The sequence below is a fragment of the Natrix helvetica genome, assembly GCF_964273705.1.
Source record: "Natrix helvetica genome assembly, chromosome: 4".
Lineage (NCBI taxonomy): Eukaryota > Metazoa > Chordata > Lepidosauria > Squamata > Natricidae > Natrix > Natrix helvetica.
Window position 1 is genome coordinate 149,151,102 of NC_138550.1, and position 18,690 is coordinate 149,169,791.

The 18,690-nt window shown below is 40.7% G+C and overlaps 1 protein-coding gene across 1 annotated transcript in view; it reads left to right on the plus strand.

The window, feature by feature from the left end:
• TRHR (thyrotropin releasing hormone receptor) overlaps nucleotides 1-16,280 on the plus strand; it is a gene marked incomplete at both ends in the record, with an annotated part of 29,113 nt that extends 12,833 nt beyond the window's left edge. The window contains 2 exons of the mRNA XM_081953229.1: nucleotides 14,996-15,382; nucleotides 16,272-16,280. Coding sequence (XP_081809355.1) covers nucleotides 14,996-15,382; nucleotides 16,272-16,280 — 396 coding nt within the window. The remainder of the gene's footprint in view (nucleotides 1-14,995; nucleotides 15,383-16,271) is intronic.
• Nucleotides 16,281-18,690: the final 2,410 nt, after the last annotated feature.

Below are 18,690 nucleotides of genomic sequence, written 5' to 3' on the forward strand. Positions count from 1 at the left end.
CTTCATAAAGTTTCTATATTTCTAAAGGTTTTAAAGACAAAATAACCCCCAGCAGCAATGCTGTGGAAGATTTCCTACATTAAAAGGGGCAGAACAAGGTGATTCCTTGAAGTATAGTTAGTTCTTGACTTACAACAGTTTGTTTAATGTTTGTTCAAAATTATGATGGCCCTGAAAAAAGTGACATGACTGTTTTTCACACTTATGACCATCACAGCATCCCCGTGATTTTTTGTTGTTAGTTGCGAAGTTATGTCCGACACATCATGACCCCATGGACAACGTTCCTTCAGGCCTTCCTGTCCTCTACCATCCTCTGGCATCCATTTAAGCTGACACCTACTGCTTCGGTGACTCCATCCAGCCACCTCATTCTCTGTCGTCCCATTCTTCTTTTGCCCTCAATCTTTCCCAGCATTAGGCTCTTCTCCAGTGAGTCCTTCCTTCTCATTAGGTGGCCAAAGTATTGGAGTTTCATCTTCAGGATCTGGCCTTCTAAAGAGCAGTCAGGGCCGATCTCTACGACTGACCAGTTTGATCGCCTTGCAGTCCAAGGGACTCGCAGGAATCTTCTCCAGCACCATAGTTCAAAGGCCTCAATTTTTTGGCGCTCACAGCCTTCCTTATGGTCCAACTTTCACAGCCATACATTGCAACTGGGAAAACCATAGCCTTGACTATACACACTTTTGTTGGGAGGGTGATGTTTCTGCTTTTTAGCATGCTGTCTAGATTTGCCGTAATCCCCATGATTATGTGATCAAAATTCATATATTCAGTAACGGACTCATATTTATGACAGCTGCACTGTCCTGGATCATGTGATCATCTTTTGCAAACCTATGACAAGCAAAGTCAATGGGGAAGCCAGATTCACTTAACAACCGTGTTACGACTTAACAAGTGTAGTGACTCACCTAACAAATGTGGCAAGGAAGGTCATGAAATGGGGCAAATTTCACTTAGGAAATGATTCTTAGCAACAGAGAGATGCTCAGTTGAGGTCATAAGCCAAGGCTACCTATACCTTCCAACATTATGATCTTAATACGTTATACATATGTAGTGAGTAGGTAATTTGCAACAGGCTGGAGTCTGCAATTCTTTTTGTTTGGTGCTAAGGGTTGCAGTGAGTTAGGTGAGGATGGGGCCATGGACAGATAGTGACAAGAAGATGGAGTTGTGTTATGGAAATGGATAAAGTGGTAGGATTCAAAAATTTTCACTACCGGTTCTGTAGGCGTGGCTTGGTGGGCGTGGCTTGGTGGGTGTGGCATGGGAAGGTTACTGCAAAATCCCCATTCCCTACCCCATTCCACTAACATGCTTTCCAGCTCTGTTCTGTGCAGGGCAACAAAAGAAGACCCAGTCAATCAGCTGGGACTCGAGAGGCAGCAAATAGATTGGGGGCAGGGCCCAATCTATGAAAAAGTTAGATTGCATAGTCAGAATATAGATCTAGAAGTAGATGGAGTAAAAGTCTTAAGAGAGGAATATAGGAGGCAACAAAAAAAAAAGACTAAAAGGTCTGATGTGGGCAAGAGATGATGGATTAAAGAGAGAGAGAGAGATTAAAAGATCTTCCATGAATATATATCAATAAAACATATATATTAATATTAGAATTATATAGGCTGGATAATTATTTTGTATGTAGTGTGACAGACATTAGGATACTATTTTAAGATAAATAGATATGGAGAGTGAAATATGGCAACTATGAATAAGAATTAAGCATTAATTGCAAAATTAGAGATTGGATGATGGTATTATTAAACATGCATAAAATATGATTAGCAGTGAAATGATAAAATTAAACAATGAGTGATTAGATAATGAAAGAATATATTTTAATGCAAACACATGTATTAATAGTATAGTCACTCAGATTGGATGATTGGAAAGAACATGAATAAATGTATTTTAAATGTTCAACTGATTATATATATAGGGTTTCCTGCCTAGGCAGGGGGTTGGACTAGAAGATCTCCAAGGTCCCTTCCAACTCTACTATTGTATTGTATTGTATTGTATTGTATTGTATTGTATTGTATTGTATTGATTGTGATTGGCACTAGAAGTGTACATTGAGACATTGGATAATGAAAGAATGAAGGATGAAATTTTAACATAAAAAGATGTAAAGAACTAAATAAGGGAAATATGAATAATAAAACAGATGAAAGATGGAAAATAGAAAAGGAATGTCTTTGAATATTACAGTGATATGGGGAAAAATTAAAATAGAGATAGAAATAAGAGGGGAATGATAGTATATAGATATTAATAAATTAAGGTATATGAAAGAACAAGAGGGAGGTTTAGAAACTGAAGGGCAGTAGTATGACACGTGTAAAAATATGAAACAATGAAAATGAAATGTATTAACTATGAATAATAATATTATGTCTACTTGTATCTGAATGTATGATACCCAGGTATCACACCATTCACACATTGATATGTATAAATAATATAAAATAAAATAAAAACTTGATGGGGAAAAAAGAAAGCACCTCCATTCCCCAGATCTGAATTTTAAGCTCAGTATAGCATGAGTCACTGGATAACCAGTGGGGTCCAATGGGGACCTGTGAAGTCTAGGAAAGCAGCCTGTGAGTCAAATGGATCAGGATACATGGCATGAGCACACAAGGCACAGAACTGGGCACATTGCTCCAGCAATGCTCAAGTCCTCAGGGTGGGATTAAGTAGGTGACATCTGTGCAGTCCTTCATGAGAGGCTGCATGCGAGTAGTCTAGCTGAGTGGCATTGTGCCTGTCTGCTCTCTGCGTCATTGGATCAGGAGGAGGAGGTGTGGACTCCACCTCTTCCTCGTTGCTAATGAGTGGCAGCTTCCTGACCAACATGCTGCAAGGGCTCTCCTTGCTCAACTCATCCAATTGACGGAGCTGAGGCTGCTCTGTCAGGCTAGTACTCTCTGAGTCCTGATCCTGACCAACACTTGGCTCTGAGCTTTCCTCTGCCAACTCAAACTGATCCCCCTCCTCTGAACTGACTTCTGGAGAGAGGTTCAGTGTTGGATCCAGGAGAGAAGCTGTATTTGCTGTTGTTTGGCGATTCATTACTTCATTCCTTTCACATAGGACTAAGAGCAATTTATTTCAGGTGCCTCTCTTCATTACCCAACTTGAACTCCTAGAGAAGTTCAAGCATCTCTCCTGCCAGGGAAGAAAGCTCTTAACAGAGGACATAATTTCATTACAGCTTTTGAAATCAAGGGTGTCCTTTGCAAAATGCAGAGTTTTGTGTTGTGAGAAAGGAGTCTTAATTCCTTTCACAATGGCATTTTTATGAAACTATTTCTTTTTACCTCAGTTTTTTTTCCTGAAGATGTATTGTCCCTTTTTTGGGGGGGAGGGATGGAGGGAAGTCTGTGCCAAATGCCTTACATCATATAATTAAGATTACATTAGTCTGGAATCCTCCAGCATAACTCCAGATAGCCAAATGTGTCCAATATGTTCCAACTGATATTGCCAGTAGGTTCTACTACAAACATTAATAATATTTCTATTTATTTTCCCAAAATTCTGTTCCAGGTTTTTAGCAAAACAAAACAACAACAACAACCCCCTCCTGCAAACTGTCTATTATCTCCCTACTACAGTTATACTTCTGGTTAGAAGTGCACACTATGGACACATAGTCAAACTTTCTTTCATTCTCCTCTTCTGAATTTGAAATGTTAGATGATCTATTATACCTTTTTTTAATTGATTAGGAGCAGTGTCCAGGGAAGAAACAGAAGTCTAATTACCTCATCTGGAAACAAGAATTTTACTACATCTAGTTACCAGATGTGGATGTTTGAATCAGCTAATTTGACAGTTGTAACCCAGTGGGGGGATTCCATTTTTTTTACTACCGGTTCTGTGGGTGTGGCTTATGGGCATAGCATGGTTTGGTGGGCATGGCAGGGGAAGTATACTGTAAAATCTCCATTCCCACCCTACTCCAGGGGAAGGTTACTGCATGGGAAGGTTACTCCCCATTTCCTCCTGATCAGCTGGGACTCAGGAAGCAGAGAATAGATGGGGGCAGGGCCAATCAGAGGTGGCATTTACCGGTTCTCTGGACTACTCAAAATTTCCGCTACTGGTTCTCCAGAACTGGTCAGAATCTGCTGAATACCACCTCTGGCTCTGACCCTAGAGCAGTGTTTCTCAAACTTGGCGACTTTAAGTCCTGTGGACTTCAACTCCCAGAATTCTGGGAGTTGAAGTCCACAGGACTTAAAGTCGCCAAGTTTGAGAAACACTGCCCTAGAGCAAAGCCCACACAAGCTTGAAATCCAAAAGGTGCTTTTTTCAAGAGGCAACTGGGCTTCCTTGTTTTTCTTTGAAGAAGTTTCACTTCTCATCCAAGAAGCTCATCCAATTGTCTGCAAGGATTTATACTCCTTGCAGACAATTGAAAAAAGCACCTTTGGGACAACCATGACCTGACTGACTGAGAGTCTCCATAGACACTCAATTTTGAAATGTGGACAAAATTCATCCCCTTGACTTGGGTGTGACAATCAATTAGTTCAGCACTGGAAAAGTGGTGTTAAATCTAAAGGGCATTTAAGTCCCTCGGAAGCACCTGAAATACCTGTCCCCCCCCCCCAGTATCCCTATCCATATAATTGCATATCACATATCCTGGGTACGTGTGCTTTTCTGCATGTCAGCTGTAGAGAGAACACAGGAAGCCTTATGTTTACCTGAAGTGGCCGCAATCAATTTCCTCTAAAACCTTCAAGCCCTCTTTTCGGAAATAATAATTAAAAAATGACAGAACTCCTTCAACACACTGCAGGCCAAGAAAAGATCATGATTTTAAGTTGCTGTCGATCATGAATACTCAAGGGTTAGTTTGTTATGGCATGGAATAATCCTGCTTAAATCTGCAGTAAGGCAGCCCTGTTTCCCACCCCACCCCCCAGCCCCTGCTCTGTGATTCCCTATTCCAGGGGTGTCCAAACTTGGCAACTTTAAGACTTGTGGACTTCAACTCCCAGAATTCCCCAGCCAGCAGAGCTGGCTGGTGAATTCTGGCAGTTGAAGTCCGCAAGTCTTAAAGTTGCCAAGTTTGGACACCCCTGCCCTATTCCATCTCTTGGGCTCACTCTTCTCTTCTTCTATTCAACAGATTATTTTCATTCTTACGACTATTCTGTGAGAAAAGAGTAGATACATGATGCAAATGGAAAGGATCATTTCTGGCATGGTTGCCACCATTGAAAGATTGTTGTTTTCCTGTAAAAAATATTTTGCCTTTCGGATCTCTCCTGTTGCTGGGTCTGTTTTGTTCAACAGAGGTGCAGTGGAGTATGTTATCAAAAAGATGGCTTAGGTCAGAATTCCTCAAGCAGGCTACCCTTCTGCTCTGTGGACTACCGTATTTTTCAGACTATAAGACGCACCAAGATTTCGAAAGGGTAAGTAAGAAAAAAAGTTTTTGCCTTCCTTCAGCCCTGCTGAAGCCTGCCGAGTGCTGCTGGGGGCTGAGGGAAGGCAAACAAAGCCTCCATTTTGTGAAAAATGGTTCGTTTTTTGCCAAAACAAGGACATTTTTGCCTTCCCCCATCCCTGCTGCAGCCTGAAGAGGGCTGTTGGGGACTGAGGGAAGGCAAAAAATTGCCCATTTTTTGCAAAAATGGGATGCAGGGGTGGGGCTTTAGGACGCCAAAAATGGCTGTATTCGGTGTATAAGACGCACCAACATTTCCACGCTCTTTTAGGGGGGAGAAGGTCCACTCCCACCCGGTCACATGGCCAGCAAGCCACTCCTGCCCAGTCACATGGCAGGCAAGCCACTCCCACAAAGCAGGCCACATCTATAGAAGAGGTTCTAATTTTTTTAAAAAAAGAATTTTATTGGTTTTTAAACATTTATAGGGGAGGGTAGGTGGATATACAAAAATTTTTGGCAGCTACTTCGTGCTGAAAGTAGAAATCTCTCTAAATCTCACAACTTTTACAGAAAGGAAAACAAAAAATAAAAGATAAGCAAAAACAGCATCTTGTTATACATTGTATCAACCATATGTTCAATCATCTCTTTTATCACTTTCTAATATATCAACAATTACAATAATATTTCAAATACATTTATTTTTGTGACCTGAGCCTTTTCAATATTGCTCCTACCCCCTGTCCTCTGGTGGAGCCACAGCCCCTCCCTCCCCCATATCTTGTGTATTATCACTTTTTTCACTACCTCCTATGGTTTCGTCCTCTAGGAGAGGACTGTGTTTTTTCATGAAGGCCTCTGCCTCCACAACTGAATTGATTCTAATTCTGTTTCCCTCCCAGAAGATCAACATTCCTTCTGGCAATAACCATCTAAACCAAACTCTTTTATTATATAATTTCTTTGATAAGGAGGAATACTTCCTCCTCTTATCTCTTATTTTTTTCGGAATTTGTTTAAGAATGGCAATTTCTTTATCTTTATATTTTAGTGGTCCCCCCTTTGGGCTCCCAAAACCTCATCCCTCGTGATCTTCCTAAGAAATTTAACATGGACTTCCCTTGGAACATTATGTGAATTGATTCTATAAACGAGATCCATATCCCACCACAACTGTTCTTTATCTCTCTTAATGTATTCTGCTAAGATTGTACACATAGTATCCTTAAGATCTTCATCTTCTGTCTCGGGTAGGTTCTGGAATCTGAGAAAAAGGGACATTCTTTCAAGTTTCATCTTTACCATGAGGTTTTCCAATTCTCTATTCCCCTTCTGAGTTGCCTTCACCTCCTCCCTCAAACCAACCACGCCCTTCTCCAGTACACCAACCCTCTGTTTATTTTCTGTTGTTTGCTGCTGTATGTCTCTGAGTTGTTCTTTAAAACCTGTCAGCTCTTTTTTCAGTTCTTCTTGTCCCTTCATAATAGCCTGGGACATTTGGGTAACTGATAAGTCCTTTGAACTCTCTCCAGCCCCTTCTTGTTGTAAGAATGATGAAATTTTTGTCTATTGGGTCGTTGGGCTGGATGTAGAAGAGGTCGGTGCCAAAGCTGCCTTACCCGGTGGTGGTTTTCTAGGCCCCATTTGTTAAGTTCAGAGATAAGTGTAAGTCTTATACAAAAGAAATGGCGTCTGTGGAATGTGCAGCTGGGTGATGCTGAGGAGGCAGACAAGCCCAGAAGTGAGTGTTAACCCTTAGTCACAGTTCCAAGCCAGAAGCAGAAGATCAAATAATCCAAATCCAGAAAGACCACAAAACAGGGGGGGGGGCTCCAGGAGACCTCAGGGAGGTAATAGTAATATAAAGCCAGAAATTCCTTCAAAGGTAATTTCAAATGGCTAATTTCATTTATAAGAGCGGAGAAGAAGATGGAAGTGGGCCATCTTGGCTCCCCCTTTCACAGGGAACCAGGGAGCAAAGCATCCAAAGTTTCCATAAGGCTTTTAAAATAGCTCAGGAATCACCTCTTGCAATTGTGATGTAAATCTTTCTCACATAGTTAGTACAAGTGGGTAATTCAACTTTTTACTCTCTCACTCCATTCCGAGATTGAGAGATAGTCCAAATGCCGCTTTAACCGAGGGGGGTAAAAAAAAAACCCTCCAATCTTGCAACTTCAAATAGATTGAATCCACAACTTGCAAAAAGCAAATGGTGTTAAAAGAGATTAGGGCAAACGTCTCACCTCCAACACTTCTACTTAAACTTCTGATTGATTATTTCCTTCTGGAATCCATTCGGCGAAGGCGCAGGCAGCCGATAGCTGCGCTATGCGCCCCCCCTTCGCTCCCCGGCTCCTGGGGCGAGACTGGAGACCCCCCTGATGGCTGCTGCCGCTTCCGGGGGCTCCAGCAAACCGCCCTATGGAAGGTGGTCCCTCCAAGACCCCCTGTGCTCCTGAAAGGAGCCCACCGAAGAGACGAGCAGCAGACGGCAACGTCCATCACCTCCGGGGACTGGAAGTGATCGCGTTCTAAAAATTTTTGAAACCCACCACTGTGCTAGGTGTACAGGAGTTGGGGCTAGTGTTGCACGGCATTGGGGACTCAAACCCGGGTTGGCAGCTAACAAGCTCAGTATCTTTAACCACTGAGCTGTTGCCTCACCCTCCACCATTTGACTTGAAAGGCTCTGAAATGATGTTTCCACCATTCCAGTTTCTTCTTCATTGTAGGCTGGTTAACTTCTCAAACTGGAACCAAGAACAGATTCTTCCTGCCAGATGCACAGTAATCACAATTTCCCCCCTACTTCAGTTCTCTCACCAGCCTTTTACCCTATTATTTCATTTTAGCCATTGTCTATCCATTGAAGGATGAAGAAGGCTTCTTCCACATGTTTCCAACCAATATGGTCTGGATCTTTTTTCTTTTTTTCCAGTTGGGCCTATAATATTTGCCTGATGTCATCAATCCATCTTGTTTTATGTCTCTTTCGTGGGTGCTTTTTTATCAAGTGGGATTCATTCCACGGGTGGGTTGCTGCCAGTTTTACTACTGGTTTGCAATGCGCGCTGAGTGTGTGTGTATGCTGTTCAATGTAAATTGTTCTGCGCACGTGCGCAGAACAATTTACAGTGAATTGCATACACGCAGTCACTAGAATCCAACATGGCAGCGACATCAGCGGCAGCAAGGAAACAGATTCAGGGGCATGTTAGGCCTGGGTTGCTGCTGCTTCTGCGACCCAGGTCTGCATTCCACTACCAGTTGGGCCGAACTGGGCTAAACCGGCAGCAACCTATCTCTGATCCATTCTATGACTGCCTTGGTCCACCAGCCATCAGTTCTTCTTGCTATGTGACCAGCCCGTTTCCATTTCAATTCTTTTAACTCTCTTGATGATATCGTACACTTTCGTTTGATCTCTAATCCATGTGCAGGTCTTTCTATCTTATCTTGGAATGCCGAGCATGTATCTTTATTTATTTATTAAACTTATAGGCTGCCGATCTCACTATGGAAGAGACCTTTTAGATCTCTCACTTTCTGGAATTGGTCCAGCTTCATCTTCATCCAGCTGGTTTCGTAATTCATATCAAACAATGAAGGCAAGGCCATCTGGATTTAAACAGGTCCTCATATCCTTTGTACTCCAGCCAGCCTCATCAGCATTCATATCATCCCCCACCATTTCCTTACAGCAACAGAAAGAAAAAAATTACTCCATAAGCCATCATATTAATGATATTGCATTATTCAAACAGCAATTGGAATTATATAAATCAATTTTGTTTCTGTCTTCAATCTACCTACATCTTGGGTGGCCTTGCACTCTCCCCCCCAAAAAAATTGTGCACCCTTGATTTATGGTAAGTACTTGGGGCATTTATTTCTATAGACTAGAGAGCAAGATAGATTCCCCCTTTATCCTCTCTGTCATTTATTTCATAGTCACTGCACTAACAGAGCCTCACAATGCTCTTATATTAATGGTTAGGCCTTATTTCCTAATGAAATGGACCGCTCTTAATTAAATGCAATAGAATCAAGGATTGCTGAGCTCTCCATCAGATGAAACCATTTTTAGTTATTCTCTGACTCCTTCAGGAAAGGCGTTACTGTCAACACAAAGATATATAAATTGCTTAAAATTGACTGACGCCACCTGACTGGTGAAACCTGAGTCTCAATTGTGCAAAAGTAGATTCCATTTGCAATTATAGCTATTGGCTTTTTTTAGTCTGAGTCACTGCAGGTGACCAACATTGAGTTCCTAACAGAGGAGTTATTCTACCGGTTCGCACTGGTTCGCCCGAACCGCTAGCAGAAATCACGTGTGCATCCCGTGATTTCTGCTAGCAATTCTACGGCATCCCATTTAGGCCCTTTTTTTGGCAAAAGTGCAAGCATGGAAGGCTGTGGACATGCACGGAGGTGGTGCGTGTGCTCACATTTGCGAATCGGTAGGGAAGGTAAGTGAATACCACCCCCTGGTTCCTAATGTGAACCCCATGTGAACCAAAAACAGTGCTTTGTGAAAAAGGTTTTGTGCTTTTTGAAAAAGGTTTTCATTACTTGTTCTAGAAAGGTAACAACAATGAAGGCAACACTGTTATTTTCCTGGTTAAATAGTGATGCTCATTAAGATAATTAAAAATCCACTTTTCAAAATTGGTTGGGGGACTATGGTCTCAAAAAAGGGAAGAATTGTTTAACACTCATCTCAAGTTCCTTGACTTCACTGTGAAAAGATAAAAACTTAAAGAATCTCTCAAGTCCATCTCAACCATCTCAGCTCCTGCTGACCATTGATATGTCACAAGGTTCTATCTTGTCCCCTATTTTGTTAAATAACAATCAAAACAAAACCTCACTGGTGGTATTCATTTATTACTTTCAGTGGTGGGATTAAAAATATTTACTACCTGTTCTGTCGGCGTGATTTGGTCGGCATGGTGTGACGTGGCTTGGTGGGCGTGGCAGGGGAAGGATACTGCAAAATCCCCATTTCCTCCACACTCCAGGGGAAGGATATTGCAAAATCTCCATTCCCTCCCCATTCCTGGAGAAGGATATTGCAAAATCTCCATTCCCTCCTCACTCCAGGAGAAGGATACTGCAAAATCTCTATTCCCTTCCCACCCCACTAACCTGCTTTCCAGCTCCATTCTCCTTTGCGGGGCAACAAAAGAAGACCCAACTGATCAGCTGGGACTTGGGAGGCAGCAAATAGATTGTGGCAGACAAGCCAGAAGTGATAATAGCTGCTTCTCCGAACTACTCAAAATTTCCATTCCCTCCCCACCCCACTAACCTGCTTTCCAGCTTTGTTCTCCTTTGCGGGGCAACAAAAGAAGACCCAACTGATCAGCTGGGACTTGGGAGGCAGCAAATAGATTGTGGCAGACAAGCCAGAAGTGGTAATTGCTGCTTCTCTGAACTACTCAAAATTTCCATTACCGATTCAACAGGACCAGTTAGAACTGGCTAAATATCACCTCTGATTACTTTGTGATGGAAAGGCATTGATATGCTACCATCCAAAGGAGCACTCAGTAGTTCTGAAAATTATTTTCTGTTATGGACCAGATGAGAGATAATATACTGAAATTAAATCCAGATAAGAATTGACATGGCTTGGATTTCATCTGGTCTATGTAATCAATTAGACGAAATTGAAATAGAAGCAAATGAGTGGGCAGATCATAATCCAATAAAATTAAGATGGAAAGAATTAAAACTATTTTTTAGAATAAATAAAAAAGAAGACACCTCAATTCAAAATCTCTGGGACATTATGAAAGCATATACAAGAGGCCTCACGATTGCCTACATGGCGAGAAAAACTAGAAAACAAAAAGGGCAACAAGAATGTATGCAAAAAGAACTTATGGAAGCCGAAGCTGAACTACAGAAAGACCCAAAGAATTAAAAAGAAGAGGGATGATAAAACATAAGATCAACTTAATAACTCAAAAGGAATTAGGACAGAAAATTAAAGCGGCCAGACAAAATTACTTTGAACAAGCAAACAAACCTGGACGATGGCTGGAATACAGACTGAAGAATGAAAGAGAAAAAAGGATGATATACCAATTGAAAGATGATAAGGGAATAATTCAATACAAAGCGGAAGAAAAGAAGCATATTATTCATAAATACTTGCGAAACTATATGCGCAAGACAGTATGGAGGAAATCAAGATAAAATATTATTTAAACACAGAAAAGATAACACCAATTTCAAAAAAACAAAGGGAGGCAATAAACAGGCTAATAACGTTAGCCGTAGTGGAATTAGTCCTGAAAAAACATAACAATAATAAAACCCCAGGACCAGACGGAATACCGGTGGAGCTATACAAATATAATAAAATAATATTGGAAGAACTAGGAGTGGAAATGTTTAACAAAGTTTTAGGAAAAGCCAAGATGCCTGAATCATGGATGGAAGCAATACTATCGCTAATCCCGAAAGAAGAAACCAATCTACAAGAAATCCAAAACTACAGACCAATTTCATTACTAAATTCCTATTATAAAATATTTGCAGCAATTATGGCAGGAAGAATTAAACAGGTTTTAAATGAACAAATACACCTGGACCAAAACGGATTTTTACCTCACAGACACATTAAAAATAATACGAGAGTCATCCTAGACATAATAGAATATTACGAGGCACATCCAGAAAAAACAAATGGTACTGGTTTTCCTTGATGCACAAAAAGCATTTGACAACGTAATTTGGAAATTTATAATAACACTATTAGACAGGATGAAATTCGGAGGAAATTTTACAAAAATGATAGAAAAACTTTATAACAGTCAGACAGCCAAAGTTCTGATGAATGGAGAACTAACAGAGAAGATCGAAATAAAAAAGGGAGTCAGACAGGGATGCCCCCTCTCTCCTTTGCTCTTTATATTAACGCTGGAAATTTTATTAAATGAAATTCGGAAGGACCAGAGAATAAAAGGTTTGAGACTCAAAAACGAGGAATATAAGGCCCAAGCTTATGCCAATGACTTAGTATTTGTTCTAGAAGATCCATTAGAATTCAGTCTGAAATTAATTAAAAAATTAGAAGAATATGACAGAATGGCAGGATTAAAAATCAATAAAGGCAAAACAAAAATGATAACCAAGAATATGACAAAAAAGCAAGAAGAGGAACTGGAATTAGCAACTAGAATGCAAATAACTAAGGAAGTGAAATACTTGGGGATCTGGGTGTCTGCAAAATGTTCCACAATTAAGGATGATAATTATAATAAACTAGTGACAAAAATAAAGAAAGATTTAGAAAGCTGGAAAAATATTCAGCTATCACTAATGAGCCGTATAGCCACAGTCAAAATGAATATTTTACCAAGAATCTTATTTTGTTGCAAGCCGCACCTATTAACCCGGGTAAAACTTTCTTTCAAGAATTAAACAAAACAACTGCTAGGTTCATTTGGCAAGGACGAAAAACGAGGATTAAACTAAAGTTTTTTTATTAGGAATAATGACTGCGAAATATAAAAAAGAAATTCAGTATTTAATATTACATATAATTACAACAGCAAGGATTGCCTTTGCCCAGGAATGGAAAAACAAATTAATTCCAAGCGAAGATGAAATAATAAGAAAGGTTATGGACTGTGCTGAAATGGACAAATTAACAAAAGAAATCCAGGGAAAAGAAGAAACAGAATACTACCAGATATGGGATAAATGGTATAGTTGGATGGAGGAAAGAAACAAGAATCAATGAAGATAGACAACAAAGTCCAAAAATAGTAGTTAAGGAGAATTAACACACACACACACACACACACACACACACACACATATATGTATCCAAGTGGTTTAAACTTATTAGAGGTAATCAGACAGCAAGATAAGAGGGTTAAGAATGGTGAAATACAAATGAAATATAATAGAAGAGGAAAAAATATAAGGTGAGCGATATTGATTGGCAATTGCTATTAGAAAGAACAGGACACTCATGTTCATATTGTATTGTGTAAATGTGGTATATGTTTCAGTTTTGTGTGTGTGTATTTTACATGTTTGTAAATAAAATTTAAAAAAAATAAAATAAATCCAGATAAGAAATGAGTTGTTGATAAAGAGCAAGGGAACTCAGGGGTTGAGGTGACATTTATGCTCTAGATGGAGCTGCATTCCCCTTGAATCCCCCGTATCACGGTTTAAAATCCCTAGGTGTCATTGGGTTTGCTGGTCATAGCTGTGTTAAGGATCTGATTTGCACGTCCATTAGTACTGCACCAATGTCTTCTTGAGCAGGTGATTATTTTAACATATTTTACATGACACTTTCTTAAAAAGCATTCAGAAATTGCCATTGAATAAAATACGCCATCATGGCCCTTAAGAACAGAGATCACCTGACATTTATAGGAAAAGATCTGTAAGGGTTCCTGAGTGCCTAAATAACAGGATAGCAATGTTCCAATATTTAAGGTGGTGCAGTGGTTACAGTGCAGTACTGCAGGCTACTTTTGCTGCCTGCCGGCTGCCTGCAATTTGGCAGTTCAAATTGCTGGGAACAGTATGCTGATTCTGTAAACCGCTTAGAGAGGTCTGTAAAGCACTGTAAAGCAGTATTAAGTCTAAGTGCTATTGCTAAGGATTGTCACAAAGAAAAGGGGATCGGTCTATTCTTCAAAGCACCTGAAGGCAGAAGATGAAGCAATGGATGGGATCCAATCAAAGAGAGAACCAACCTAGAATTAAGGAGAAATTTCCTGATAGAACAATAAATCAGTGGAATGCTTTCTCTTCAGTAGTGGTAGGTGCTCCATTGCTAGAGGATTTTTAAGAAGAGATTGGAAAACCATTTGTCTAAAATGGTATAGAGCAGTGATGGCTAACCTTTTCCAGGCCAAGTGCCCAAAGCGCATATGTGCACAAGGTAATGCACGCGGATGTGTGCAAACCCCCAAATGAAATGCAACCACCCCACGCATGTGCCCCACCCCTGCACATTTCCGTGCATGCCCTGCACAGGCCTCACTTCCCACACATGTGCAACCCCTCACATGTGTGCGTGACCCCATTGTATCCCCGTCCCCCTCACTTGCCCCCACACCCATGCATGCATGCACAACTCCCACACATGCTCCCTCCCATCCATGCATGCACAACCTCCCCCATGCACCCCACCCTCTGTGAATGTGCAGAGAGACCTAAAGGCCAGCTGGTCTGCGGAAGGCTCGTGTGCATGTGCATCGAAGCTGAACTGGGGAGACGGCTTGCATGCCATCAGAGAGGGCACTGCGTGCCACCTCTGGCACGCACGCCATAGGTTTGCCATCATGGGTACCTGAGTGTCCTGCTTGAGCAGGGTGTTGGATTAGAAAAGCCACAGGGTCCCTTCTAGCTCTGTTTCTCTGTTATTTTATAGGACTTTACTTCCATCTGTCCCACCCTGAGTAATAATATCGACAGAATTGTGTACAGTAAATTACAGTAAAAGCTCTCTGTCTCTGCATTAAATCATTGAAAAGGATTATGTCACTCTACTTTTGCTCATCAGACATGTCCTTTCACTTCCCCCAGGTTACAAAGATGCTGGCCGTGGTTGTAGTCCTTTTTGCCTTCTTGTGGATGCCCTACAGGACCTTGGTGGTCATTAACTCCTTCCTGTCTCAACCTTTCCAAGAACATTGGTTCCTGCTGTTCTGTAGGATTTGCATTTACCTCAATAGTGCCATCAACCCTGTTATTTATAACCTCATGTCCCAAAAATTCCGAGCAGCCTTCAAAAAACTCTGTAAGTGCCAACAGAAACAGCTGGAGAAACCTACCAACTACAGTGTGGCCCTCAACTACAGCATCATTAAAGAAACTGAACATTTCAACACTGAACTAGAGGACATCACGGTTACAGACGCTTACCTGTCATCCACAAAAGTATCCTTTGATGATAACTGTGTGACCTCTGAGGTAAGAACTAGAATAACAACTTGAATTAGTGTGATTTTGATCAATAGCCATAAAAGAGATAATTGGCGTGGTTGGACAATTTTGGACATAGAAGTCTTATAAAGTATGTGTCCTTTACTGTTTAGTATATCAAAGTGTAAAAAGATGTCTCTACTACTCATAATATAATATAAGTCCTAATTTAGTAAAAGTGAAGATGTATTTGGGTGAAATTATCAAAAGTGAAATGCCTTGCACCAAAGGTAGCAAAGGGATTGAGCTCTCAGTGTAAAGGTTCCTCCCTCGCACATGTGTGCTAGTTGTTCCCGACTCTAGTGGGTGGTGTTTATCTGTTTCAAAACTGAAGAGCCAGCACTGTCTGAAGACGTCTCCATGGTCATGTGGCCAGCATGACTAAATGCCAAAGGCTCACGGAGAGCCGTTACCTTTCCACCAAGGTGGTCCCTATTTTTTCACTTGACTTTTTACATGCTTTAGAACTGCTAGGTTGGCAGAAGCTGGGACAAGTAATGGGAAATTATCAAAATCACTGGGAATAAGGCAAACTAGCAACCCTGTTTTTTACAGGGAAAATCTGTCTGAGAATGTCTAGTCTTAATTCCTACATATTTTGGGGAATTTACATATATTTGGATAGGTAGAAGTGACTTTTGCCATAATTTTCCTGAAAGGTTTTTTTTTTAAGCATTACTTAAAAATAGATGATAGCACTTGCCTAGCAATAGATGATAGTATTTCACATCCACTTGCAAGCAGGAGCATCCAATGAATAGTACAGTTTCAAGACCGTGAAAGCTAATATCAGAAGTTAACTTTAAAGCTGCCTCTGTATCAACTTCAATGCATTGTGGTCCGCCAAAGTGACTCATCCTTCAATTTCTCATTTCAGGTGATGTGAAGTTGGAAGAAGCTGCATCTCTCACTCCATTTTGCTTTTGTTCTATTTGATCTCAGAACAACCTTCGCCCACCTGATGTCCTCCGGATCTATTGAGAAATCGATTCCCAGAATTTTTGTAGCTGGGAGAGTGCTGGGTTGGGCAAGGTTTTCATAGATGATCTACTTCTAAGTCATCCTGCCAATTAACCTAAACATATCCAAAGTGGTAAACATCAATATGCTCATACTTATTGAAGCTACCGTACTGTATGTTATTCATGCTTGTTTTGTGGAAACTTAGAGGTAAACTGCAGATATGTATGCATGCATCCTTAATATTCATTTCGTATCTATATTTGAGTGAGTTGCCCAGTCCCTTTCATGAGAGAACTTTAGATGTGATATTTTTGTGACTATTGCTCAGTCATTAAGAACATTGGTGCAATACTGTACTTTATGACAAGCTCTGTGCAAATGTGGGAGTGGCTTGCTTGAATAGCCCTATTTTAGCTTCCCAAGCTACATCATTTTCCCACAGGTCCTATAGGTATATGTAATTATCTCCAGTTGAATTGAACACTGTACCATAGCTATTTGCTGCCCAACTGCCAGCTGAGGCTGAAGGACACATTGGCAAAATTGGAGCCATCTCACTATGGAAGACAGCAATTCCAAGAAAGAAATTCCAATCCAGGCCAAATCCATAAGACCACCTTCCTTCAATATTAACAAATAGTAACATGTAGCATCTAGGTAAAGGTAAAGGTTCCCCTTGCACATATGTGCCAGTCGTTCCTGACTCTAGCATCTACATCACAATAATTCTTATCTTGTTGCAAGCTGCCTAAACTCTATTTTTCATTTTATTTCAGTTTAGAGAACTAAATTGAACTAGTGTGCAATTTAGCAATAGCACTTAGACTTATATACTGCTTCACAGTGTTTTACAACCCTCTCTAAGCAGTTTACAGAGTCAGCATATTGCCCCCAAACAACCTGGGACCTCATTTTACCCACCTTGGAAGGATGGAAGACTGAGCCAACCTTGAGCCAGGTGTGATTCGATCTGCCAAACTCCTGCCAGCCGGTGATCAACAGAATTAGCCTGCAGTACTGCACTCTAACCACTGTGCCACTGCGGCTCCTAACATGGCTGGAGATAAAGCAGGGGTGTCAAACTCACATCATCATGGCAGCATCACATGACATATCGGGATCCCCCCCCTTCACTAAACCGGGCTGGGCGTGGCCAGTGCATGACACTGGAATTTTGACAGCCCATTTTCTCCTTTTCACAATGTTACAATTCTGGGTCCGTTAAGTAAAATTAAATGGTGCTGTAACATTCTTCCCTCAACTTCTTAAATGGAAATGAGGAGAATATGTCAACATCAGTTGCACTGTTTCCTCCAGCCCAAGTTCATAATTCAACTCTAAAGTGTTCTTGCCCTGGTAGAACATAACACAGACTATTGTCAGAGCGGTGATGAGTGAATTCTTTATCTTACTTTCTCCTCCTACTGAGCATCACCAACCAGCTGGAAAATTGACCGCCAATTGTTCTTCTGAATGTAGGTCAGGGCATCATGTCAACCCTCTCCCAAAAGAAACAAGATGCAGAATCTATGGTAGGTGTCCATCACTCTTGTCGCTAAAAGCAAAATGACCATGCAGGACTATGTCTCATGCCCAGGCAGAGAGACGGCTGGAGTGGATTTGCACATTGAGAAGAACATGAAAAGTCTTGACCATCCTGAACTCATGCCCAAAGTGACCTACAGTAGATTGTCTGAACAGCATGTTTTAGCTTAAAAGAAGAAAGAAAACACTACTTCCACAGTCAATTAAAACTAAAGGCTTTCTAGGCAGCAAGTTAGACAAAGGTAACATCAAGAAAACACATATCTCAAAGTTATGCTGTAGCAAGCAGGACATAAAGAAGCAAGCAGGATATGAAGACAGATATTGACTGGGTAATAATTCCCATTTAATTGAAATGTCCTGTTTCCAACTCAATATGGACAATGCCCTAGATGTTTCCCTGTATGTTAAAATCAAAGCAATTTTACGTTGTCAACAAATAGACAAAATAACCCAGCATGGATTATGAGCTGAATTAGAACCCCTTTTTCATGATGTTTTAAGGTTCTATGTAGAAGACTATTCAAAACTGATATTTGTACACTTAAATTTACAGCTGACATTACCACTTTGTACTTGATATCTGAAATGCAGACATATTACTGAATTGATCAAAGGATGTCTTATAATGCTCCAGTAGGTGAAGGGATCAGTGTCGTGGATAGAATCCCAAAGTTGGAAGAGGACTTATGGGTTACCTGGTCCAACTTCCTATTTGAAACAGGAAATTCAAATTTTCTTCAGCCCTAAACTTGTGAATGGCTAATCTCTGCCGGAAGATCTCCAAT